Source organism: Thamnophis sirtalis, unplaced genomic scaffold (genome assembly GCF_051295495.1).
Source record: "Thamnophis sirtalis isolate CommonGarterSnake01/CBP01778 unplaced genomic scaffold, rThaSir2_p1.2 scaffold_1, whole genome shotgun sequence".
Classification (NCBI taxonomy): domain Eukaryota; kingdom Metazoa; phylum Chordata; class Lepidosauria; order Squamata; family Natricidae; genus Thamnophis; species Thamnophis sirtalis.
The window spans coordinates 143,642,507-143,668,813 of record NW_028261381.1 but is presented as its reverse complement, the minus strand read 5'-3'; the positions used below and the strand labels follow the sequence as shown (position 1 = coordinate 143,668,813).

General features: G+C 38.2%; 1 protein-coding gene across 4 annotated transcripts in view; it reads right to left on the bottom strand.

Moving 5' to 3' along the window:
• The window catches only part of RCOR1 (REST corepressor 1), a 159,844-nt gene extending 133,995 nt beyond the window's left edge, over positions 1-25,849 (bottom strand). For 2 of the 4 annotated variants that reach the window (XM_014074033.2, XM_014074035.2), the window contains exons 1-2: positions 25,246-25,849; positions 25,034-25,093 (exon numbers count right to left, since the gene is read on the bottom strand). In XM_014074033.2, coding sequence (XP_013929508.2) covers positions 25,034-25,093; positions 25,246-25,465 — 280 coding nt within the window. In that variant the 5' untranslated portion in view covers positions 25,466-25,849. The remainder of the gene's footprint in view (positions 1-25,033; positions 25,094-25,245) is intronic. The other 2 variants (XM_014074034.2, XM_014074036.2) reach the window with 1 other exon arrangement.
• Positions 25,850-26,307: the final 458 nt, after the last annotated feature.

Sequence of the window (26,307 nt, the reverse complement as noted above, 5' to 3'; positions counted from 1 at the left end):
GCCTGAAGACCCTCCATGGAGCGCATTTATGGTGCAACCTAGCGGGCCTTTTCCACATAGTGTAACTCCCGGGGACAGGACCCAGTGAGAGCCACCATTCCCTTAGTGCTGGAATTTCTCCAGACAGGCCTGGACAGGGGGCTAGCTCCCAACACAATTAGGAGACAAGTCTCGGCCATCTCATCCGTGCTTCTGTATGGTAGAGGCCAGACACTCACTCACCAACCCTTGGTCAGGCAGTTCCTGAAGGGGGCATCCAACCTCAAACCACCTACATAGGTACCCTTCCTGGGATTTGCACAGGGTGTTGGACGCTCTGACGGGGGGGGGGGGGCGTTTGAGCCATTGCGAACAGTGTCACTAAAATTTTTAACCCTTAAGGAGGTGTTTCTAGTGGCCATCACATCCGCCAGACGGATATCAGAGCTGCAGGCCCTGTCCGCTAAGGAGGACCTCTGCATATTTCACCAGGACAGAGTGGTGTTGCGGTTGGATCCCTCCTTCATACCTAAGGTGTGCTCATGCTTCCACAGGTCACAAGAGCTGATTTTGCCCAATTTTTGTCCAGACCCTTCTCGTCCATTAGAGAGGAAGTGGCACACTCTAGATGTAAGGAGGACTGAGGATTTACCTCAGAAGAACCCGGCCGAATATAAAGTCCAAGGCCCTGTTTGTCTCATTCCAACCGGGGTCTCTGGGCAAGAAGGTGACCTCCACCACCATAGGCAGGTGGTTGAGAACCTGCATTGCTACGGCCTACCAGTCCCAGGGCATACAGTCACCGAGCCCCATCACAGCACACTCCACACGAAGTGCAGCCACCACTGCGGCCTGGGCAACACAGGCCTCATTGACGTAGATATGTAAGGCAGCCACATGGTCTTCCCCCTCACCCTTCTTGAGGAACTACAAATTGGATACCTTTGCCTCGGCGGAGGCTTCATTTGGTCGCAGGGTATTACAGGTGGTTCATAGGGCAGGGGGACACCCCACCAGGCGTAGTTTGGCCATGGGCCCTCAGTACGTTACCCTCCCTAGGGATGTGTTAGCTTTGGTACGTCCCATCCTGGATACTCCTCCCCTCACTATGGAGAAAGGGCATTGGTACTTACCTAATACGCCTCTTCTCATAATGGGGGAGGAGTATCCAGACCCTCCCTGTCATGGTAATGTAACATGTGTTATGATGGATGTTGTACTAATATGTTCAAGTTATAATTCAATAAAAAGTCTGAAACCACAACGGGTCGGATAGAATTCTTCAACGATAACTGGGCGGTGCCTGGTGGACCAGGGGTGTATACCAAGAGCTTATCTGACTCAGTCCAATCAGTGAGAGGATAAGGTCAACCCATCCTGGATACTCCTCCCCCACTATGAGAAGAGGCGTATCAGGTAAGTAACAACCCCCTTTCTCTCTACAAAAGACTGAGGGGGAAAATTCTCTCAAAGAATTTGTGGGTTTTTTTATTAGTCTTTATTGTACAGCTGAAGTGATGGGGCTTACCATCAAACATTCAGAAACCCCACAGCTCTTCACATTTTTTTAAATAAGCAACTTCTGTGGCCACAAAGTATTTAAAATACCCTTGCTTTAAGATATGTCAAATACAAATATAGATCCAACAAGTTAAAGCAACACTTTAGTACACAGTACAAGACAATTTGGAAGGAAGCATAGCTTGGTAGTCCCAACACAAAGCATACATTTCAGTAACTATATAGTTAGTCCTTGACTTACAACAGTTCATTTAGTGACCAAAGTTACAACAGCACTGAAAAAAGTGACATGATCAATTTTCACACTTATAACCAGTGCAGCATCTCCACTGTCCCGTGATCAAAATTCAGATGCTTGGCAACTGACTCATATTTATGATGACTGCAGTATCCCAGATCACCTTTTGTGACCTTCTAATGAGCCAAGTCAAAGGGGAAGCCAGATTAATTTAGCAACCATGTCTCTAAATTAACAACTGCGGGGATTCACTTAACAAGTGTGGCAACAAACGTCATAAAATGGGGAAAAATTCACAAGCTTTGCAGGGAACCCCCTAGCAAGGTCGACGCCGGTGCGACTCCCAGCGCCCAGCAAGCTGCAGTGAGGTGGGGCAGTGGCTGCTGGCTCGCTGAAAGGGAAGGAGAAAGGTTTGGCAGACAGATTTAAAAGTAAATCACGGCTTTTCCCGATATACGGGGCTACAGCCGCACGAGCCAGCCAACTAGCTAAGAAATCAGCCACCCTCTTACCTCAGAGTCTGCAGTGGAGCCTTTTTTTTACCACCGGATCAAGCTGATCGCGATCCAGCGCCTCGCAAGGTGGCTATGATGCCCGATGCCCCCTTTGCTCACAGCTACATGCCATTATTAGTTTGAAGTGAAATTTAGAGGAAACAGTCAAATTAGCCAAATTGTTTTTGTCAATTTAAGGAATAATTCCAATAACTACCAACAGCTAAAAACTACCAGCCTAATTGGACCGTAGACTTGAGAGGAACTGGGCAGAAGGAGTAGTGGCATGGCTGCAACATTTTCTCTCAGTCTATGGACCAATCAGGATTGAAGATAGCCCGATGGTAGCACCTCCCGCTCCCCATCATTGAGAATATTGGTATGTTCGCCACCTCAGGTTATATATATAAAAAGGCAGGATAAAAATCTTTTAAAAACCCACTAAAAAACAAACTACATGAATCAATGAGGATGAAAGAGAGGATGGAGAATCCATCTACCCACTATAATCAAGGATGTGCAAGAAATTGGATGCACTATGTTTAATTCCAAGTGCAAATGTCACCTTATTGAAGACATGATCACAAAATAGAGGAAGTTGGCACATCCAGAAGGCAATCATAATTCTTCGTTTCCACATGCATTAATATATAGGCAGGGAGATATATATACTTTTTTTTTAAAAGCTCTTATTTTCTGTCACTTCATTACGTTTCCCAATCATACAAGAATGCTTCAAACATCCCACTGCAAAACGGAATTCTATCCATATGCAACAGTTTCCATCAAAAGCAAACATTCTATTTTTGATTGCCTATAGGCAGCAGTTGTTGATCTGCCAGGGACAGTTTCTTTTCCTTTATATCTGAAAAAAGATTTCTCTAAGAGGCACTAGTGCTGCTGGTCTTTTCTCATACAACATCTTGATAGAAGCAAGAAATAAACCCCATTTAAATGTGCCTACTTTTAAGAAGTCCACAGCTTTGAGAAACAAGAGATAGGTGCTTTGATGTATGTTTTCTTCCCATGAATCTTCCACATGTCTTGATCAGTTACAATTTGTATTCTTCAGTTTGATATAAGCTGCAGGACACATGTAGTAGATAACATAATTTTATTTTAGCTTGGGGATTTTAAGATACAATTTTAGAATATTATATCTAAAAAGCCTTCCAGCTCTTCTGTCTGCAGCAGAAACATATTGTATAAACAGAAACAGTCTTCCCCAATCTGGTGTTTTCCACATGTGTTATACAAGCACGCCATTCATTCTCACATTATAACTGGAATTAAATCCATCATATCTGGAAGCCTTGATATTGTATCTATAGATATATATGTAGATTTTCAAGAGAACCTACAATTACTCAGCTTCATTTTAACTGTATGAGTGAAGGGATAATTAACTTGGCTCTGTACTAATGGATTTAAATCAAATAATTCCCAATTCATGTATTCTCTAAATAAGCTTAAATATTAATTGGTTGGGATTACAATTAAAATACATAAAGTTTATTTTTTTATTAACAGTTTGTGCAAAAATGTTGGTTGCTCATTCGATACCTCTATTACACCAGAGCGCTCTCTCTCTCTCTCTCTCTCTCTCTCTCTCTCTCTCTCTCTCTCTCTCTCTCTCTCTCTCTCTGTGTGTGTGTGTGTGTGTGTGTAGAACACCAAGCAAAATTCCAAAGATTCCTAGCTAGCTGTTTTCAAAACACATTATCATGCAGAGTTAGCTCTTTTTCAACTCAGTTGTAAATTAAATTGCTAATTAATCCAGAAACAGTTAAATTAATACAAAATCCAACTTTTAGTGAATTGCTACATTGGAATTATTGGCTTAATATTTATTTAAAAAATCAGTATTCCTAAACCATGATCCAAACCTGTTTTACAGTAACAGACTTGTGAGAAGTATGCTTAATAACATACTAAATGTTCAAATTCAAATTCATTTAACTTTTCTGATTGATAGGAGTTACATATCCAGGCTGGACCACACATTTTTTTTTAAATAAAGCTTATGGGTCCAGAAAGATTTTGGAAATAAACAAAGTGATTTCCTAGACTCCCTTTTTTTAAAAAACAGAAAGATTTTTAGAAAGATGTATAAAAGTTTGAGGACCCCTGGATTAAGTAGTTCAAAACATTCATTTTCTCCACAACAAAGCACCTGAGAACACAAAATACTTTCCAAACAGATGTATGTATATGTATGTAAAATCAGTTTGTAGACAAAACTTGCATTTTGGATTAAGAAGTTACTCTCATTAGATAGAAAGGCCAATAATAAATGAGGAAAGACTCACCCCTGTAGCCATGATACAGAATTGCAACATAACTGCTCTTATGCTGTAAATTTAGCAAGCAAGAAGGGCTACAGCATAAAGTAAACACTGGTAATAACATTAGCACAAAGTTAAAAGGGGTAAAATTATAGCATCTGTGGAGGTTTAGCAGAGGAAACACATCAAATCCAGTTTTTTTCCAGTTTTCAAATATTAAGGGATCAACTTTTATCCTTCAATTTTTGTTCAGGAATGGTGCATATCTCAACGCACCATTTCTATAGAATTCTCATTGAAATAATTTATTCAAAGAATGTTGGTTACTTGTAGTTAACTTATGGCCAAAAGAGTTATGGTTGCTTTTTTTATTCTTACTCTGGGATTTTTCATTTTCCTTTGCGACATAGATAACTGATACGAAGCTTGACTGCAAAAAAAATCAGGGATTAAAGCTACACTTTCTTCATACTACCAAGACCTCCTTAAACAAGGAATTATTTCTCTGTACAGGTAGTCCTTGACTCATAACAATTTATTTAGTGACCTTTCAAAGTTTCCCTCCTGCCCCAATGCATGGAGGCCCTCAATCCTAAAAGCCAGTGAAATTCTGCTGAGATAAGGCCAGCCCTTCACTTCCAGAGCAGGGAGAAGTGAACATGCGTACACATAAAACCATGTTTCTGCTCTCTTTGTGATATGGGAATGAGAGCTGAATAGCTATATGTCAAGAGAAACATGGAATAAATTGGATGCATTAGAAATGTGATACTCGAAGACTGTGGGTAGCAAATAAGACATTCGGGATACTGAATGAATCTGGATTGAAACAAAAATGACTATCACAGCAAAACAAGTAAGTTAAAATGATGTGGTCATATAGAATGAGAATTAGCTTTTTCTTTTTTTACTTTATATGTGACTATTTTTCACTTATTTCTGCAATGTGCATAAAATTGTTTATCTTGAAAAGCAATGTGAACAATGTGGGTATGTACGAAGCACTATACACAGGGTGGATAAAAACCAATAGATTTTTTAAAACAAAGAAACAAAAAATGGTTTTTAAAAAAATTTAAATCAGATTTTTAAAATCAAATTTAAATAAAATACTTTTGGAGTAAAAATCTATCTAAAGATAGTTTTCTATTTAAGATACATTAATAATTTAACTTATTCAGCATGAAAATGAGCTTAGTAATGTAGCATTAGGCTGTATATTCTGCAATATTTACGTTTTCTGCAAGCTGAGATAACGTGCACTGCATTGATGCAATCACACAATTTCACAGTAGCCATGAGATAAATCATAAAATAAAGTTCAGGAATATTCCTTTATCCCATTGTTTTGCAAATCAATATACACTACAAATTCTATGATTGTTTGAAGAGAAATGCATCTGTATCGCCAGGCTCTAAGTGTGAAGAGGAAGGGCAAGCAGTAAAAATGAAATCTTCTAAGCATCTTATAAATATAATATTAAAGGGCACCTGCTACTTCATATCCATCATTTCAGATCCCACCTGTTAGCAGGCATCCACTCACTTGGTGCCTGCCACGTCCCTCACCTTGTGTGTCACTGCTACATCACCTGCCATCCCATTAAAGTGAATGGGACTGTCGGTGAGTCAACAGCGAGTCAGAGGAGCCGCCGCTGCGGGACAGAGATGATAGTTGCTCTTTAAAAATTATGATTTAAATAGAGTTGATTTAAATTAAGGCTTTTAAATCGTGATTTAAATCGTGATTTAAATTGACTTGATTTAAATTAAATTCACCCTTACTGTACATAAAGAAATTTTACTCTTCTTAGAGAAGTTTAATATTGATAAACCAAAAGACCTCTTCTTTTTGCCAGCATCAAGTGGGGAAACAGTAACTATCACGGCAACCAGGTCTACTCATCATTCTTCCTATTCTATAGGGCAAATCTTTCCAGTGGACAAGCCTAGAATCACAGAATTACATGACTGGAAGGGAATTTAAAGATCTTCTAGTCCAGTGGTCACCAACTGGTGGTCTATGGACCACTGGTGGTCCACGAGAAAATTTTGGTGGCCCATAGAAAAATTATTTGCATTTTTATATTGCACTAAATACTATTATCTTTTTAAAAATTCATATTAGTGGTCCACAAGATTTAAAATTATAAATTTAGTGGTCCCTGAGGTCCAAAAGGTTGGTGACCCTGTCAGTATCTCCCAAAATAACCCCATGTTTTTTTTTAAACTGTCAAATGAATTATTAATCATTTTGCCACTAGCCTTCAATTATTACAAGTCTTTTGGATATTCTTTTGGAAGTATAGAAATGTGTTTTTCTGGAGAAAATACTTTCCTGTGAACTAATAAGAGGATATGATAAATATGAAAATATCATCAGTGAAGAAAAGAAGTTGAACGAGATCAAATGTCTATTATAAATGTAATTGATGGTAGCTCTGAATACAAATCTCATGAGATCTTTCCTTCAAGGAACTCAAAGCAAGCTTCCTAGTTTTTCTTCCAAAAATCACTTGATCCTCACAACTCTGCAGGGTAAGTTAGGATAACTAAATAATGAACCAATTCACAACTAATTGGGGATTTGAATCTGAGCTTTCCTGGTCTTCATTTAACATTTTAATTACAAAACTACATTGACTCTTAAGAGTGTGAGAAATGCACAAACAAGTTGCTCTGCTTTAATGTGGCTCACTCATCCACTTTCTTCAAGCACCCTGTTCCTACTGTTCAGCTGCTGGATGTTCAAATAAAATTGCTTAGTTCTTCAAGTGTCTTTTCTCTTTTTAAAAAATCTGGTCTCAGGACTTTGTGATCGCAGAGAATAGGAAAAAAAAAAACAACCAAGTGCTTTTATCATCAAGACTGCTTGATATCTATACCAAGTTAGACCTGCCTAGCAACAAGTTGGGAGTTACTAACTCGTATCTTCCTTCTTGCGTTCCCATGGCTACTGTCACCAACAGTGAAGTTAGCAGCCAAGCACAATCAGCTGCAGGGTCCCGAGGGGGGGGGGAGAGATTTAATGGAGGAGAAAGAAAATACCAGTAGTACCATGAGTAACTAGCAGGTATATATCTTTCATAAGTACAGAGAAAAAGCTCAAAATCAGCTTCCCATACTGTTTACACAGGATTGTCAGCATAATCGGCTAAGATTTAAAAATCTTGCATTTACTAAGATTTGAAATTCACTGTAAGAAGGAAAAAGGAATGAGGGGGAAAGCCATTTCAGTCCTAAAAAATTGATATATCAAACACAGAAAAATCTTGTACCAGGTATGCGTCTTCAGATGTCGGCAAACTACAACTCCCAGCATCCCTGTGGTTAAGGAATATCTGGAAGGACACACATTGTTCATCCTTTCCTTAAAACCTTTTCTACTTTTGGGGTGCTCAGTGGGATACCTATGGATTCTACACACAGAAATACATCTGCCAGGCTATCCTCACTCTTTCACATGAGGTTTATTTTGATTTTAAAAGTGGGCAGTAATTTTTGTACTGGTTGGAAGAGAACAAAAGGGAACATTCACGCTATGTCCAAAGATCAAAGAGGAAAAGAAAGTGGTGGAGGAAAATGGATTACATCAACTAAGACAGGGGTCGGCAAACACTCAAAGAGCCATTTGGACCCATTTCCCACAGAAAAGAAAACACCAGGAGCCACAAAGGTCCTAACCGGAAGCCCCTTGTTCAATTCTGGAGCTGATCGGAAGTTCAGTTCCCCCACTATAGAGTCTCCTCCTAGCACGGCATACTTTTTCCTCTACCTGTCATAACCAAAAGTCCTATCAATTGTGGAGACAACTGGAAAACCCTCCCCTTGCCATAGAGTCTTCTCCTGGCGCACAGTGCTTCTCTCCCTCTCACACCGGAAGCTCCTCTCAAAATTGTGGTGCCGACCGGTGACAGAGCCGCAGCAGAGGGAGCAAAGAGCCACATGTGGCTCCAGAGCCGCAGTTTGCTGATCCCTGAACTAAGAGAATAAGAATGATGATTTCAGGCAAGTCTTGGAATGAATAAAGGGTGAAAGGCTGGTAAAAGGATTTAACTAGTACATAGGAAAAAAACTTTTCTTCTGCTAAATGAGTGTTTTCACTCAATCTTTTATTACAGCCACAGACCATAGTTAAATGTTTTTGTATTGTATAAAACAAATACAGGTAGTCCTCAACATATAACAGGTCACTTAACAAATGAGTCCCCTTCAGGGGGAAAGGGCGGCATATAAATATAATAAATATAATAAAATCAAATGTTCAGACTTATGGTGGACCCTGAAAAAGATATACTAGGACTCAAATTCAAAGTTCAAATGTCTGGGCCCTCCTGTGATGTGACTGTATTTTGTGTGCTTAGCAACTGGCATGCATTTATAGCCATTTGCAGTGCCCCACAATCATGTGGTTGTGATTGACGACATTTTTGCTGGAAACCAATGTTTATTTCCGCTTCCCAGCAAAAACTGCCCCATAGCAAACAATGGGTTCACTTAATGATCGCAGCATTAACCACAGCTTAACAACCACAGCATTCACTTTATAATCGCAGCGTTCACTTAATCACCACTGCAAAAAGATCATAAAATTGGGTTTGGTCATGTGGTGATCCACTTTACACCCATCACAACTTTTGACTGAAATTGTAGACTCAGTTATGCTCATAAGTCAAACACTACCTATACTCTATTGGCGCAAAAAATCATGGTTTCAAAATAGCATTATTACGTTTAGAATTCAAAGTAATGTTCTTGTGCAAATGATACCTTTTTATCCTCACTACGGTAATTTGTGCCACTTCCTGGCAGCTCTTCAATATTTCCCAATGTTATGAATTAGTGCACAGAGCCAAAAACCTGGGGATCCTTGGCTTATTTGAATTGCCAATAGCTCTTCAGACAGTGGTTTTCTTAAGTCTTATACGAAAGTCCCCAGCACTGAAGCTGGGAATTTTACATTCAAATCACGAACTTCATCACTATACTATTTGCCTTCACATAGAGGTCATCTGCCATGAGCACTGCAGTGTTATCAATCTGAAATTACATAAAGATGAAGTACAAAGTATGGTATTTTTTACTATGTAGATACTATAGAAGGTGCCAAAATCAGCGAAAATGTACAGGAGCCAAAAATCCAAAATCTGATAGTACTTTTTCCAGCTAACAAATTACCATATACCTAAGTATTTTTTAAAGAGTTACTGAATAGGGTCTAGGATTGAATATTAAAATGAAAGCATACATGGGGTATGCTTTCACAAGTTTGCACACTCGTTCAGGAGTCTTTTCTCGTACCATAGATATGTATAGGCAGATGCTAATAACTTGTTAAGGAGAAAGAGCAATCAGTATATTCCTAGGGATTAAGGCATTTATCACCATGCGCTTAGCCTTGGAATCTGTTAAACTGAGCTACAGAATAACAAAATTAGCAATAGAAAGACTCACTTTTAAAAATATTGACATTGGGTCCCTGGGCTGAATAGAAACCTTCCTGAGACACCTAGTTTAATGATTTAGGTTTAGAAAGGATTATAAAACATTACAAAATTCATTTTTCCAGTAGATAAAGATGAGTTCTAACCACTTAATCATCTACCTAGAAGTGAGGACTCCTGCACTCTAAAAGATCACTTTTTCTTTGGGGTGTGTGTGTGTGTGTGTGTGTGTGTGTGTGTTAGTTTTGATAAAAATTAGAGTCTGACATCTGAGGAAGGCATCAAATTGGGAAAAGGTGATATAATTTAAGTGCACTCAGAATAGCTTATTAAAAGTGCCAAAATTCCACACCATCTCCAAACAGCTTATGCAATTCATTTTGCTATGGGAAGTTCTTTTTTTTTTTTTTTTGCAGGTGCACCTTAAAGTTCTGTGTCTACATTACTACTATCAGTCTGGTTCAGAGAGATTTTTTAAAAAGAATCTATCTTTATATTCATCATACACAATTAATTGTAAAGCAATGTTTCATGTTACTAAGACACTTTAAGTTCCATACTACAGCTTCACTGTCTATTTCAAATACAGCTTTGTAAAATTAACTCAATTTCTCATTTCATATCAAAGAATAAAGCAGAGAGGGAGATTTAAAAAAAAAATTCTTTTTTTTTAAACGGTTCAGATAGAATTTATAACCCAGCATCTTGCAACCTGGATGTTACTGTTAAAAATGGGGATCAGTTTTTATCCAAACCAGAAATTCCATCTCAAAATTGTTTTTGGCATCACCACTGAGATTAAATGATCTATATTCTGTAAAAATATGGCTTATGTGTACTATAGTACAGTTTATCGTGACTAATTATTTCTAGCTAGCAAGAAAGGAAAGCAATCCATCGCTCAGAACATCCTTCTGTAACCTGGATTCTCCTAGAAATGCTGAAACTATAATTCCCAGAATTCCCAGGACAATAGATAGAAATTCAGATGAGTTGTAGTCCCAATTTATATGGACAGCATCAGATGTGGAATATAGATCTATTTCAGTTTTGCTCAGAATATGTATTCTGCATTGCCTGGTGCTGCACAACAACTGAAAAGTTAATATCACACATACACACACCTCAGCAATGAGCAGTAATACATATCAAAGTCATGCATACTACGTCTAAAAAGATAAAGGAGTCCATGTGAATTTTACTCTGCTGGTTGTTAACTCTAGGGCTGTGTTGGTGAACCTATGGCACAGGTGCCACAGGTGGCACACAGAGCCCTCTCTATAGCCACATACGCCATCAGCCCAGGTCAGATCTTTGTGGCATTTCTTTCATGAGCTTGTTTCCCTGCAAACAACGAAATAGGAGCACATGAAAGAAAAAGATCTCACTTCTGGCAGTGCTGCTGGTGTTGGGATGCCCCGCCTCCCAGCTGGTCTTAGGGTCTCATGCGCATGTGCGCATGTTCACGCATGCATGTGCCTTGCAGTTTGGGCACACACATGTGCAGTTTGGGCACTCGGTGCCAAAAAGATTAGCCATCGCTACTCAATCTCTGTTTCAAGGGCCATTGAGCTAGTGCTGTCCAAAGACTTTTTTTGCAGTCATGTGGCCAATATGATATCACGGAGCACTGTTACCTTCCCACTGAAGTGGTACATACTCACATTTGAATGCCTTCAACTGCTAGGTTGGCAGGAGGTGGGGCTTATTTCTTTTAAATTATGTAATTTTTAAAGCTTTTTTGTGTCTCATTATGTTTTCAATAAAATAAAAACATACAATTAAAAACTAATTCCAAATGATGTTTAAAAAGAACCTTTATAGTCTTTAACTATTACCCCAGCATTAACATAGCGCTTTCTTGTCCCAGTTGACTTCATTAGTAATAGGAAACACTGCATATACTGCACATTTACTAAACAAAATGAGCTGAGCTAACTTAACAAGGGAATTTCATGGGTAAAATTATGCAAGATTTATGCATTACACTGAGCTCTATTTTGTTTATATGTGCTGTATTAAATATACTGGATTCACACAATATGCTTAACAACAAACAATGGTTTAGAAACTGCAGTGGATAGCCTTACAAAAAGCACTAAGGCAAAATAATACAAAATTAAATTGTTGCTTAAATGAATTCATTCCTACTATCAAAAGGGCCTGAATGCTTTACTGCAGAGGAACGCAGGAATGTGTAAATGAATTAAGGAAGCAGAAATGAGAATCCCTAGGTTATTCAGTCAATAGCTTTTTATTTATTATAATAAGAGAGTCAGTTTGGTGTATAATGTTAAAGCTTCAGGCTAGAAACTGGGAGACCGTGAGTTCTAGTGTCATCTTAGGCATAAAGGGTGACCCTGGACCAGTCATTTTATCTCAGCCCTTTTGTCAAGAAAACTGTAGGCACTTGACTTGTAGGGGGGGGGAAATGGCATGTGAATCACACAATAAAATTCTGGCAAGACTTCCAACATGACAATTGATTTTTTTTAAATCAGTTTTGTGATTTCTGACTCATCATCAATTTTTATTTTTATTACTATTTGTCATCTATTCTAAATGATAATCTATAAGTTACACACACACAAAATATACAACCAAGAACACAAATGTGATGATCATTATTAACTATAGGGACTAATCTGCATTTACTGACATGTTTTGGAACTCATACAGTAGTTAAGAGTAAGCAAGGCTAGAATATTTTAATTCAAGCTACTACTATAGGTATACACTATATATGTATCAGCCAATAAGACAAAAATTATATTGTAATGTAAAGTCAGCACCAGCCATTATAATTCATACATTTGCCATTTGAAGAGAAAGTATCCTACCTTGGGCAGCTGTTGACCACATAGCACTTTGGTCTCAGCAGAAATGTAGAACATTCAATGTTAGGAAGTGATTTCCAAAGGTGACTAACTATATTATGTATTTCCTAACCAACATAATGTAGATTGGAGGGGGGGGGGCTTGTAGTGCTGTTTAACTCTTCAATTTCCTAATCCTACCTTTTATAATGAGGGGTCCTCATTTCAGCCCTGAGCTACAAATGTTCTCCTTTATTAGTACTACCTGTTATTAGCCTCTTCGTTTTTGTTGCAGCAGGATTTCCACCATTCTCAGAGCTTCAAGGGTGAGGTACAGAATAGGAAAATCATATTTATGGAGGACCATCAAGAAGGAAATATTAATTTTTCTACCCACTAATACATTCATTTCTCAGTCTTCCTTTAGGATAGAAGTGGAAAATCTGAAGCTTTCTGTGGTTGAAGTTGCTGAAAGCTACAATTCAGAAATATTTGAAAAACAACAGGCCTTTCTCATCTACCTTCCTCCAGGAACTGTAGCATCATTTTAACCACAAAATAACTCTCTGTGTAGGTTAGACTGGGATATAACAGCTTGCTTAAAGTTATTCAACAAATTTCATAGCCAAGAAAAGATATGAGCCAGGGCTCTACTAATCACGATCCTCCTTTTAGTTTTACGAATAAATACATAGCTGCCAATCCCCTACTGACTTATTGAGAAGCATACAAATGTCTTTCATAAACAAGTTGTGATCTGTTTAAACCAGAGGTTGGTTGCTGTGGGTACGACCCAGTACGGCCATACTGCTAGTGGCCAGGAGCAGCTGAGAGCGTACCGGTACGGTGGCTCATTTGGCCCACCTGCCCACCTGCACTCTATAGCTATTTTTATGGGAAAGGGCTAAGTGCACATACATGCACAGTGTGTGGTGCCTGTGCGAGCCCCAACAAGCAGCTGGTTGTCAGAGGGGTGGATTGCGCATGCGTACGCAGCGCACGTCAGGCGCATGCATGAACAGACCGCGATCAGCATACCATAGCAACGGTAAGAGCAACCCACCACTGGTTTAAACCTCTCCTTTTCTTTTCTACTGCATACTTTTGAACTAATCATATTTGAAAAAGCAATATATATGTTGGATCAATAGAATCCTAAGTAGCTTGTAAGAACAAATGTTGCAAAAATACCCAGATAAACTATTAATCTAATGTAAAATTCAACAAAAGCATATAAAATTAATAAGCTGGAAACAGAGGGATGAAAAATAATTATTCATAAAAAATCAATCTAGCTCCCAAAAATGAGGATAGAATTTCTGGTGAGAATTATTAATAACTAAGATAAAATAAGGACTCTAAATGATTATAGAGTAACTAACAAGTTTATATGACAAATGGGAAATATTTTGGAATCTAGTGAGGGCATATAAAAATGGGAGGGGTCATGAGGAATAGTAAGTAGAGTTCGCTCACACGAATGAGCAAAGCTATTCCAGCTTTCGGTTTTGCATTTTGTTTTTATATTGCTACACACACTAAACTTCCAGTTTTTACACTTCAAGATGATGCACACATTGTCAATTGTGGCTCTTTGAGTCAGGAAGAGGCACTGATTTTCTGGAATTTCATGTTGCTCATTCTGTGTTAAAGCATTATAATCCCTCTACAAGAAAGAGAAAAATGTTTTGATTGATATAAACAATATATTTTTCCACCTGTTAACTAAACCACCTTAAATAATGTCTGAAAGAAAAGGCAGCACACAAATCCAGAAATAGTATATAATTTAAGACAAGTATACAGAATCTGTGGTCCTCAAGAGATTGCTGAATTATAGTTTCAAACTCCTTCACTTTGACTTCATCTGGCTGGGACTCCTGGCTGGTGTGCTTCATGAACATCTGGACTGCCAGAAGATTCATACTATAAGATCAATCAGGAAAAGACTGCCATGAACTGGAACATCCAGGACCTAGTACTGTATAGTATGAAAAATTATTATTTCCTTAATCATCTTTATGCTTTTAGAACACCATAAGGAGTCATGATGTGCCTAGTGCAATGATGGCAAATGTTTTTTTCTGCTCAGGTGCCTAAAGGGCACGCGCGCATGCATGTCCACATCCATAATGCAATGCCCTCCCCACACACGTGCGCACAGGTCTCACTGAAGCATCTAGACTTCTGGTGGGCCCGTTGGGCTGTTTTTCGCTCGCCCCAGGCTTCAGGAAAGCCTCCAGAGGCTGTGGATGGTGAAAAATGGCCCCAACAGACCTACAGCAAGTTTGGAAATTTCACACTGAAGTATGAAATTGGGCATGGACCCACAAAGACAACCAGTATGATCTAGTGGTCAAGGTGTTAGGACTGGAGAGACTCAGGCTTAAGCGTCTTCTCAGTCATGAAAATTCATTGGATGACTTTCCCCAATTTATCCAGCCATTCCTTTTCTCTCTGCCTCATCTAACTACCGTTCTATTGTTGTGGAGCAAAACTGAAGGAGGTCCCTATTTAAGCTACTTTAAGCTTAGGAAGGAAACACAAGGCATAAATCTAACAAGTAAACCATTTATTTTTCTAGCATATCTTGATCAGAAGCAAGGTTTCTGGGTTTATAATAAGGCCTTAAATCATAAAATTTTAAAACTTATTTCCAGAAGTCATACAATTGTTAGAAGGAAAAGAAAAATCAACTTTAAACAGATATGCCAACCATCCTGTGAACTCACAGGATATATACTCTAATCTATATCCATAGTTTTCATAGATGTTTAACATTAACAGTTGGAGTGAAAATTCTAGCCTTCATGACCAATTCCTGAAGAACTTAAAATCTCCAGGGATTTGCAATAGCCATGAAATGTTATTTGCTTACAGTATAAAACGCCTTAATTTTTATTTCTAATTGTCCATTTATTATGGAAATCTACATACAGATGTAAATTAGGAATAAAGCAGCCAACTCTACTTTGTGTCAGTGGAGATACTTCAATAGTTGACCTTTGATTTGTTTGTTTTTTAATTTTCTGCATGCAATGTTTCTCTCATTATAGGACTTGAATCTACACAAGTCTGGAGGATACCAACTTGGAGAAGTTTATAAAGATAATCATATAGTGAACTGGGACTGGTGCTCAAATACTGTGTTTACAGAAGGTTGGGATTTTTTTATATCCTTGAACTGTTATCCTATTTTCATTTTCTCCTTAAACGATTAGATAACTTCACAGAAGTTAAACAAAGAGATAATGACAAGTGAATATTGTGGTCTAATAGTGAGCTTGCTTCATTTCAAATCTACTTATATAATAATAATCAGACATGGGAGAAAAACTAGATTTTTCCTTTTATTTGTAGCTTCACTTCATACATTGATACAAAGCAACAAAAATGAATGCTTAAAGCTGGAGGGAAACTTTATCTTCTATTCACTAGTTGCTCCCCAATTTATCCAGCATTTAATATACTTAGACAAAAAAACAAATGTTTCCTAACGATTTGTTGCAATGGTCTTTAAAATGGTTTTGTAAATTCCTTCCAACTTGAAAAAAATTGCAAGTTCAGATGACAAATCCTTTTAATTATGCCAGGCTTGTTTGTTCTAAACATGTTGTCTGTTACTTACACATACTTTAAAAGCAACAGAGGAAAACTTTAAGCTTGCAAGATATACATGCTTGTTGCTTGCTGGAATCTTAAACTCTACCAGCTTATTATAGTTTTTCTACATAAAAATCAACATTTCAGTTTGCTTCACTTCAGAGCCATATAATTTAGAGAGGGAAATGTATTATTGATTAAAAATACCTGCAAGGCAGAATTCTTTGCTGATTTGCTACAAATCACCCAAACTTCTATTATTAGGGCTAGGCCTATATTCTGTTTACATCTGCTTTAAAATGACAGAAGAATGACACAATTTGTAATTGTGCAATACTTCTTCATTTTCAGGGCAATATTAATTAACTTATCCTTAAGTAGTCTTCTCTATCTTAGTCCCTCGAGCTATGTTAAGTCTACAAATTCCAGTTGTGTTTGCTCGAAGTTTTGATAATCCAATCAAACATCTGAAAGAGTCAAACTGCATCTGCCATTAATTTTGATTTTTTTTGGGGGGGGGTGTTCAGCACAGAAGCATATTACCAGGGGAAATACACACAAAAGGATAAACTGTATTCTACAATGGTAAGCTGGCCCATGCAAGCTTTAGATTTGTTCATCAGATCTACCTTATTTAAACCATCTTCCCAACACAATAACTTTCTTATATTTATTATGTGTACATACCCCGTTTCATCCCCAAAGTGCTCCCAATTTTATCTTTATAGTATTAAACTGGGCTGAAGGCCCTGAAACTAGCTACAAAGTCAATGAATAAGGTTCAAAACCAGATAAGGGAACTCTGACTTCTTGAGTTCCTTCACTGTCTTAGAATATATTATTTGTTGGCTATTTATGCCACAATACTATACATTGTGGATAAACTGCAGAGGGGGGGAGATAAAGCTAGTTTTATCCAAACTTGGATATCCCCTAAAATTTATTGGACAATTCAGCCCCTGTAATTTCCAGCCAGCATGACTGCTTAATTCAGAAGGTCATTAAGACTTCTGGTATAGCCAAGTATTTAGTTATAATAGAGTGTAATTCAGGATCTTCAGGCATTGCAACATAAAATCCTAAAGCCAAACAAATATGAATAGTGGAATATTATAAAAATTGTATATTGCATAAACATAAGTTGGGCGACATTTTTAGATGAAATTTAAATTACTGACTCAGCCAACTGCAATCCCCTGAACTTTGGGGCTGTGGGTTTTTCAAAAATTGGATAGCAAACTGTCATCAGTTGCATGCTGCACACAGGCAAGATGTTGACGGGTTTGGTAGAATGACAATCAGAGGCTCTTTTACTTCAATTTTAATCCTGCTCCTTCCTAAAACAGAATCTGGATTCAAATGTTAGTTGCATTCTACAGAAATAGGTTTCCTTGCACTGCAAATCCCTACCCAGGTATAGCTAAGTTAGTACATGAGAAACTTGAACTATGATTATAGTTTCTTTCTTTTGCCACTCCCTTTCTTTCTATACTTTCACTTCCTGAAAATGCTTACTGTCTTTAAAATGACACTTCATATCAAAAGACAATTCTCAGAAATGCCCTTAGAATATCCATAATACATATTACCTATTTGTTGCTAATGTTCTCCCACATTTCTGATGTATTACTAGCTCACTAAGCCTAAATCCTTGACATGTAAAATGCTGGTCAGCATTAACTTTATTTCTGCATGTCGAAGGATCCGTTTATCCCCAAGTCTATGTCATTTTATTTATTTTCAGTTATACATGTATAGAAATTTTAAATCCAAAATATTTCTGCACACATTTTGCTGTAAAAACGTGTCTATTTCAGCACTTCTGTCAAAAAATGTGTATTTCTGCACATATTCTTTAGCTGAGAACTACATTTCAAATCCCAAAATTGAGCACAATACAAATGATAACTATACTATACTTACTTTCTGAGTACTAATCAAAGAAATGTGAATTAAATCAGTTCACTTTAAAACAGATCTAATCATATTCACCAACATTTCTCTCTTTAGCAGATATCAAGATTAAAACAGTAAATGTTTTCAAAGAAGAAAATGAACAAGCAAACTTTCAAAAGAGCTCTTTTCAAACAATGTTGGTTGTTCAGTTAGGAAGAGGAAGTTGGAAAAGATTTTATTATTACTATTGTCATCATTTATAATCCTCTTCTAAAGAATTCAAAATCTCATGCATTTTTCCCACACAGCTAGGCCAGAAGTGGCAGTTTACTGGGTGAATTAAATTAAATGTGACTAGAGATTTGAACCCAGTTCTCAGTCAGCTGTATTCATTGCCTTTTTTTAGTTTAGTTTTTTTTAAATAAACTACAGGTTTCCTCCACGTAAAACTATTTATTTAGCAACTGTTTAAAGTTACAATGGCATTGGAAAAGGTGACTTATAACCAAGTCTTGCACTTACAATAACTGCAGCATTCCCACGGTCACACAATCAAAATTTGGGCACCAGGAAACCAACAAGCATTTATGACACTTGTGGTATCCTGGGGTCATGTGATCACCATTTGATTCCAGCCGGCTTCCCACAAGCAAATTCAGTGGGGGAAGCTGTATTTTCTTAATGACTGTGTGATTCACTTAAGAACTGTGCAAAAAAAAATGGACAACCTAAGCTCCTTACCTATGACTGTTTAACAACCTGCGAGATTGCTTAACAATTGCAACTCATAGTACTGGGATTGAAGTCATTAAATGAAGCAGTGAATGGATGTCTCATTTAATGACAAGATCACTCAAGAACCAAGATTCCAATCCCAATTGTGGTCATAAGTTTATCCACCCTTTCCCCATATGTCACAAATGCTTTCAGCAAAGCTTGCATCACAACAGTGGTTCCATCATTCCTCCCATTAACCAATTCCTCTCTCACGCCATGCCTCTAACCTTGAACTTTCTAACCAGACATCACAAACACAGTTGGAAGCAAGCAGTATACCATAATCAACTATAATGAAAAACTTGGCAAATAAATTTCAGGTGTTTGCTGAACACGTAGGATATATGGTAGGATCTCTAGACTGTTCTCTTGAATGTCCCAGAAAAGCAGGAAAGGAAACTCACAAAAAACAGTGAAGGATCATCAGAAGACCATTGAGAAGTTCACTCCCAATTCTAAAATAATTGGACATTATGCAGCCTCAATTGTGCATCACATACCTATAAATGATGGGTTTCAAATATCAGATTTAGTCACTGCTTACTGAATACGCTTTGCTAAGTTTATAATACACAACTAGCCCAAAACAAATAAAGCATGTGTCTTGAGATCATATAAAATACATTTACTTATTTACTGAGATTTATATACACAGTTCCAATTGCAAGACACATTGAACACCTTACTCTCCAAAATAAGTAACCCATTAAAATAGTACAGCATCAAGAAATAACCACTGATGCTGATTTTCCATAAGAACCCATCCCACAAGTATCCTGAAGAAAAGCCAGCTCTTTGTTGCCTCAAATACTAGCAGGGTCAGTGCTGCCCTCATTTCCAATGGGGTGCTCTTCCATAGAAGAGAAGCAACAACAGAGGTGTGCCCTTATATCCCTGGTGGTGACCTTCCCTGGAAGTCAAGATCACATGATTATTTTTTTTACCAACTGTTGATGAACCGAAGACAATATGGCATTGCACCTGATTCAACAGCATGAAATACAGATTTTAATAAACACTGCTGATCAAAGTGATTTATCAAAGTTTCTCATTTATAGCAAACCTCTTCACTCTTTAGGCAAGTGTCATCATCCTATTGCTTTTATTACATTTCTAAACTTATGGATATTCAGCATTCTCTGGACTATTAAAACAGTAAAAACAATAATATGCACTGGTACGTAACAGAAAACGGGTCAATAAAAATATTTAGAAGCCAAAGTACTCCTGTTTTTCTGGTTGGATTATTTTAGACATTTAATTTTAAAAAAAGATATGTCATGAAGATTAAACTACAGGAATGGAAAAGAATTTTCAAGATAGGCACAGAAAATCAGGAAAAAGGTAAAAAAAAGTAGGAGAAAAAAACCTACCTGGGATATTTTTCAGCACAATTTACTTACTGATTTAGGAAGAAAGAAACTTTGTTCATTTTTTAAAGAAAAGGAGCTGCTGACACAAATACTTCTAACAAAGATTCACTTGGCATTGCTGACTTTTCTGTGAGTTAAAGCAGTATCCATTGTGAAGTTCTACTAAGTAATTTGACAATGTATACCTTTAATTACTACAGAACATTAATAATAAAGGTTTTTAATGAAAAGATTGGTTTCTTTAAATTACAGTGTTCTGCAAATTCCTCAACACTGGACACAAACTACTGTTAAAAAAATTTCTTAAGAGTAATTTACTGTTCTTTGCATAAAACCTCAATAATTTCTATTACATGTGTACAATAACTCACTGAGCACAATCCATTTCCTTCAAAATCATTAGGATTCCCCTGCTCTTAACTTCAGCATACCATCTGCAAATATCTAGAATCCAATTTAAATTTTATTACAAACCCAACTTTGATTTAAAAGAACAGGAAATTTTTAAATTGAACATGGGGAGTTGGGACTTGTTTTGACACATACATTGATGTTTTTCAGGAAAATTCTATAAAACACAATGCTGCTTTCAACAAATTAATCTATGAACAACTTTCCTCAATCTGATGTCCTCCAAGTACATGGGACCACCATTTCTAGTATTCTTTCCAATATAGGTAATGACTTCTGGGAACTGTAGTCCTAACACATTTACTGAACACAAAAACTACAGAAAACTGACCACTGATATTTTAGCAATAGGGGTGTATTTATCATGCTAACACATGATTTAATTATGATTTCTTAAATAAACCGTAAGTGGTTGGGCTCATTCAAAACTTATTCAAAACTATGGTCTACTGTATAAATCATAATAGTGGATGCATTCACAAGACACATACAACTGACACCAACTAATTGTAGTACGACACAGGATAGAAACAAAATACTGAAAACCTGGAAGCACCACATAGAAAGATTCTTTGTAATACACTTTTCTATACAAAACCTTAATACAACAGTCAACTGATTCTCTCCTTAGCAGTGATAAAATGATTACACCTGTATTATAACAATCCGCATCATTACTGTTATGTGAACTCATATTTTAGGTTTAGAAAGAAAGAGCAGAGAATCTGATAACAGATCAGTCCATGCATTTTATTCTTAAAACCTTAAGACCATTTCATCCAAGAGGTCTCTTCTACTTGAAAGCAAATTGCATAATACACTAGAATGCTATTTATGAATGATACAATATGTGTCTATCTTGCTGAATAGATTTAACACTTTCACAAGCTCTCTTCAATCATTTGGTTTCCAAAGCAAGGGAAAGAGACAGCATATCACACTCTCAGCCACTCACTCACTCCAGTCCAAAATAAAAGGTCACCAAAAGGTGGTTCCTGCCTTCCAACACTCAGAACTGTGGTCACACAGATTAGTTACTTTCATATAAAAACATGTCTATAGATTCACTTCCTTACCATCAATTGGCAGGGCTAGTACCAAAGAATGCCTTCCCATTCCTCTCCATACTTTTGGATTCAAACACCTGAAAGCAGCTATACACAAATGTAAAAATAGCAACTCTGAAGTTAGGCATTTGTCACATGACTAAGCTGTATGTGGAATTCATGTACTGCAGTTTCCTGGACAGATATGTATTAGGTGTAAAAAGGAAGCTAACATTAGTTTGAGACAAGCATATATACCATAGCATCCTGCTAGATTTTAAAAAACATAGATTCCTATCAACTGTATGAAATTTATTGGAATTACTCTGACTAACCATCCAATAAACATGAGAACAGAACAGGTAAAGAAAAAAACTGCATTTACAATCTTTACTTTTTAAAAGAAAGAAAAAGGAGGGATGTAATAATTAGATAAACAGTAGTATGGAATGGAAAAATAATCCAGAGAGAAAATATAAATATTCTGTTATAATAAATTACCACCTTTAATTTTCCTAAGGAAATCAATGTATTTTTTTCCTAAGGTTCACAATTTTATATAGCATAGAGTGCTAACACATGCAGACAAGTTCTCATATTTAAGAATCACTTAGAATAAAGCAATATCCTAAACTAGGAAAATCAAAATCATTTACTCTCTATGTTGCAGGCTAGAAACTAAGTGGAAAGAATCCAAAGATTGTTAAGGCCACATTCCGTCTAAGGATGCACAGGTACGTTATAGTCACATACATACATATTAGGAAATAAATAGAAGATAAGAATGAAATTCAAAATGATATTTGTAAAGTAAGAAACTTTTTTATTAGTTCATCTCAAATACTTATAAAAAGTTTCATATGGGTGGAGGGAAAGAATCAAATATATACATCTAAACAATTGAGCTTCAACTGATCACAAGCTTAATGAGGATCCACAAGAAATATAGCAATAGTGCAATTTTCAGAATAGTTCCCAAATTATGAGAAACAATTTGAGTTTACTCTGCAGCCTGGCCTCATGGTGAAATATTGTGTCCAGTTCTTTGCATTTTACCTTAAGAAGGATATGTACAAATCAAAGAAGTTCAAGAGATGGAAAACTCTTGAGGAAATGTCCATCACAAAATAATAGAAATAGGACTATTAAGACAGAAGGCTAATGACAGATAAGGTTAGTACCCATGAAATATCTGTCCTATATGAGAGGAAAAAGCTTGTTTTCCACTTCCGAAAAACAAGGCAAGGTCTAATGGACAATTTAAGGGGAGACTTTGGTTGACTGTTAGAAGTAACTTTTTAAAGAAACAGCAATTAACAGTTCAATATTTTCAACTAATGGAAGGGGTCTCATTTGTCAGTTTTCCAACAAAAACTGAACAGCCATTTGCTGAGGATGCTCCAATTGTGTATTTCCTGCTGCCAACAGGGAACTGGATGGATTGCAAGGCCCTTGCCTAACTCTGTGGCAGAAAACCAGGGATGTCCTGATTCATAGGTTTGGCAGCTTCATATAAGTACATTCACCTATTATGGCAATCAGCTAACTGGATAAATCTTATTAAGAATTCCTCAGGACCAAAAGAAATGGCTAATTAAACAGGATTTTTTTATTATTTTTTTAAACTTGTAATTACAAGGAAACCATTTAAAAGCCAGCATTTAAAATCTAAGGAAATGGACCTCTCCTCCCTCCCTTTTTAAACAAATTGCAGGTATGGTTTCCAATACACTCAAGAGGTACCGGTTTTTAAAAAACGTTTTAGAAGAACATTTGAATCCCTTTGTTTATTCAGTGCCTCCTTAACGTTTCAAATTGGAAAGAAAATATAACCAAGTAAAACATTACAGAGTAGCTTCTCCAAGAAGCAAGGCTGAGTTTAATGAAACTGCAAATCCTAAAGAAAGGTAACAAAAGAAAGAGAAGCTTTTTGCCCCATTGCTGACAATAGTACCATATTTGCAAACACAGGAAGAGAATCAGGAATGCTTCTTTCTTAATGGACAAATTCGTTTTCCTGTTTGTCACCAGGTCTACCAAGCGCCCCCTAGAAAGTGCTCTGCTGCTTTTTATTAACTGCTCTCCTCTTCTCTTTCTTTGCCCTTTACTTGCCCTAAATTTCATCATTAAGAAAGCAAGAAGTGAAAGAGCCTTAGTCTCCCCACTACCTCAAAAAAACTAATCGGATAAAACCACTCATTAAAAAAAAGTAATTGGATTTAGGTCAATTGCATCTAAAATAATTATGTGCAAGGGGGAAGGGGAGGAGTCTCAGGGAGTAGACTGGCACCGATTTTCATAAAGGGCCAGCTCTTTCTAACTCTGTGAATATGGAAATAGTAGCCACACCTGAAAACCAGCAAAAAATGAAGGTGGGGGACTTAAGATTAAAGCTTCTTTTTCCCTTGCTATGTTAACCAGTTATCTTCCACACCACACCAAAGGGAAGGACAAAAAAGAAAAAAAAACATTTATTTTTAAAATGGATTTCATTTAAGGAAGTAGAACCCCAGAATAACTCCACTGTCCTTCTCTCCCCCTTCCTCCCTCCTCCCCCAGCCATTCCAAAGTGTGCTGCTGCCACCTTTCCTGAACTCATTTCAATCTATCCATCATCAAATTCTATTCTCTCCCCCCCCCCTCCACCTTCCCGTTTCCTTTCTTTCTTTGAATTGCTGGCCAGATATGCAATCTATGCAGGGAGGGGAATTTTTTTTCCTTCTCCCCTCTTCAATTGAAAACTCGCTTTAAAAAAAAAACCCTAAAACAGGAAGTGTCCTCTAGTGTCACTTTTAATATTGGGGGGGGGGGGGACGGGACACGAGTTAATTACACAAGCCTGGTAGGGATCCAGACAAGGCTTTCCCCTTCCTTGGGGATGAAGATCCATTAAACTCCGGAATAAAGTCCACAGTATGAGAAGCTGGGCACCCTGGTTGTGCACCCTTAGCGAAGAGAGACCAGCCTCTTATAGGGCACTGGTGAGCTTTGCCCACGAGGAAGACCGCCATCAGGTGTTGGGGGGGGGGGTAAAGAAGGTGTAAAGAGAGCGGCACCTCTTTCAAACATTTCGATGGAGAAGTCTTGAAAGAAGAGATTTCTGCTTTTTGGGGAAGGGGGGGAGAGAAGGAGAGAGAGAAAATGACTCACCAGGATCAAAGTCAGGAACAACCGCTTGATACTGGGGTCCCACTCTCATTCCTCCTCCTCCTGACAAGGGAAAAGAAAAACAAAGAATTGTTATTTCCCAATTCTAGCTTTCCCTCCCTTCCCCCTCTTCCCCTGCGCGGGTTGTAGCTGTGATAAGAGAGTTGTGGGTTTTTGTGGGTCGTCTCTTCTCCCACCCCACAAAAAAGACTCACCGTGCTCCTCATCGCTGGAAGAGCCGGAGCTGCCTTCCTCCCAGTTGTTGCTGCTGCTATTCCCATTGGGCGCTGCTGCCGCTGCCAAACTTTTATTATTCCCATTGTTAGCGTTGTTGGCGCTGGCGCTGTTGGAAGCGTTGGCCGCGCCGCTGGCATTATTGTTCCTGCCCCTTCTTTTCCCCGAGACCTCTGGGCCCTTTTCTATCATGGTTGGCATTGGGGGTGGGGGGGTGGGGGGTAAACGGGGGTGGGAGGGAGGGAGGAGGAGAGGCAGCTAAGAAAAAAAGCGCGGACTCGGAATTGGGTGAGAAACGCGGAGAGAAAGAACGGCAGGACTCTTCTCTTTCTGCAAAAAAAGGGCAGGGGGAGGGAAAAAGAAGAAGGGAAAATAATAAAATAAAAAATAAAACAGCTCCGGGGAAGTTGGCCGCAACTGAAGGCTTCGCGCTATTTGTAAGTTTTAGATTGCGGGACTTTTCCTTCCTCGCCCCCTTTTTTTTTCCTCTTCTTCTTCTTCCTCTTCTTCTTCTTCTTTTCAAATTCCCTGCAATGAGATGAAGCCCCGAACTTTAAAGGCTCATCCCTTCCCTTGCACTGGGACTAGTCACTGTCAACCTGAGCTGCTAGGCTCCCCGCGAGCCTGCCCCCCCGCTCCGCCCATTGGCCGCCCGCACATTTTGGGAAGCTTTCCCCACTCCCCATTGGCCCGCCCTCCACGTCCATCAAACCGGCCCGGCGCTTCCGTTTGTTAAGTTAGGTGGAGAGGCGTATTCGCCTCTACGTGGTGAGGGCTTTGCAATCTCTACGCCCAATGATACAGCTTGTTCCAAGGCTACATTGTATCGTTATATAGAGGGGGGGAGTTGGGCAGCTGCCCTATAGCTCGGCTTAGGGCCCCGCTTTAGGAAGGGGGCGCGGGTGCAAAGGCACGGCCTCAGGGGCGCGGCGGGACGAGCTGCAATCCGGGGGTCCCCACTCGCTCTCTTCCTCTCGCTTTCTGCCCTCAGAGAGAGAGGGGGTAAAAAAAGAGTAGCTTGGGACTATTTTCTTCCACCATCC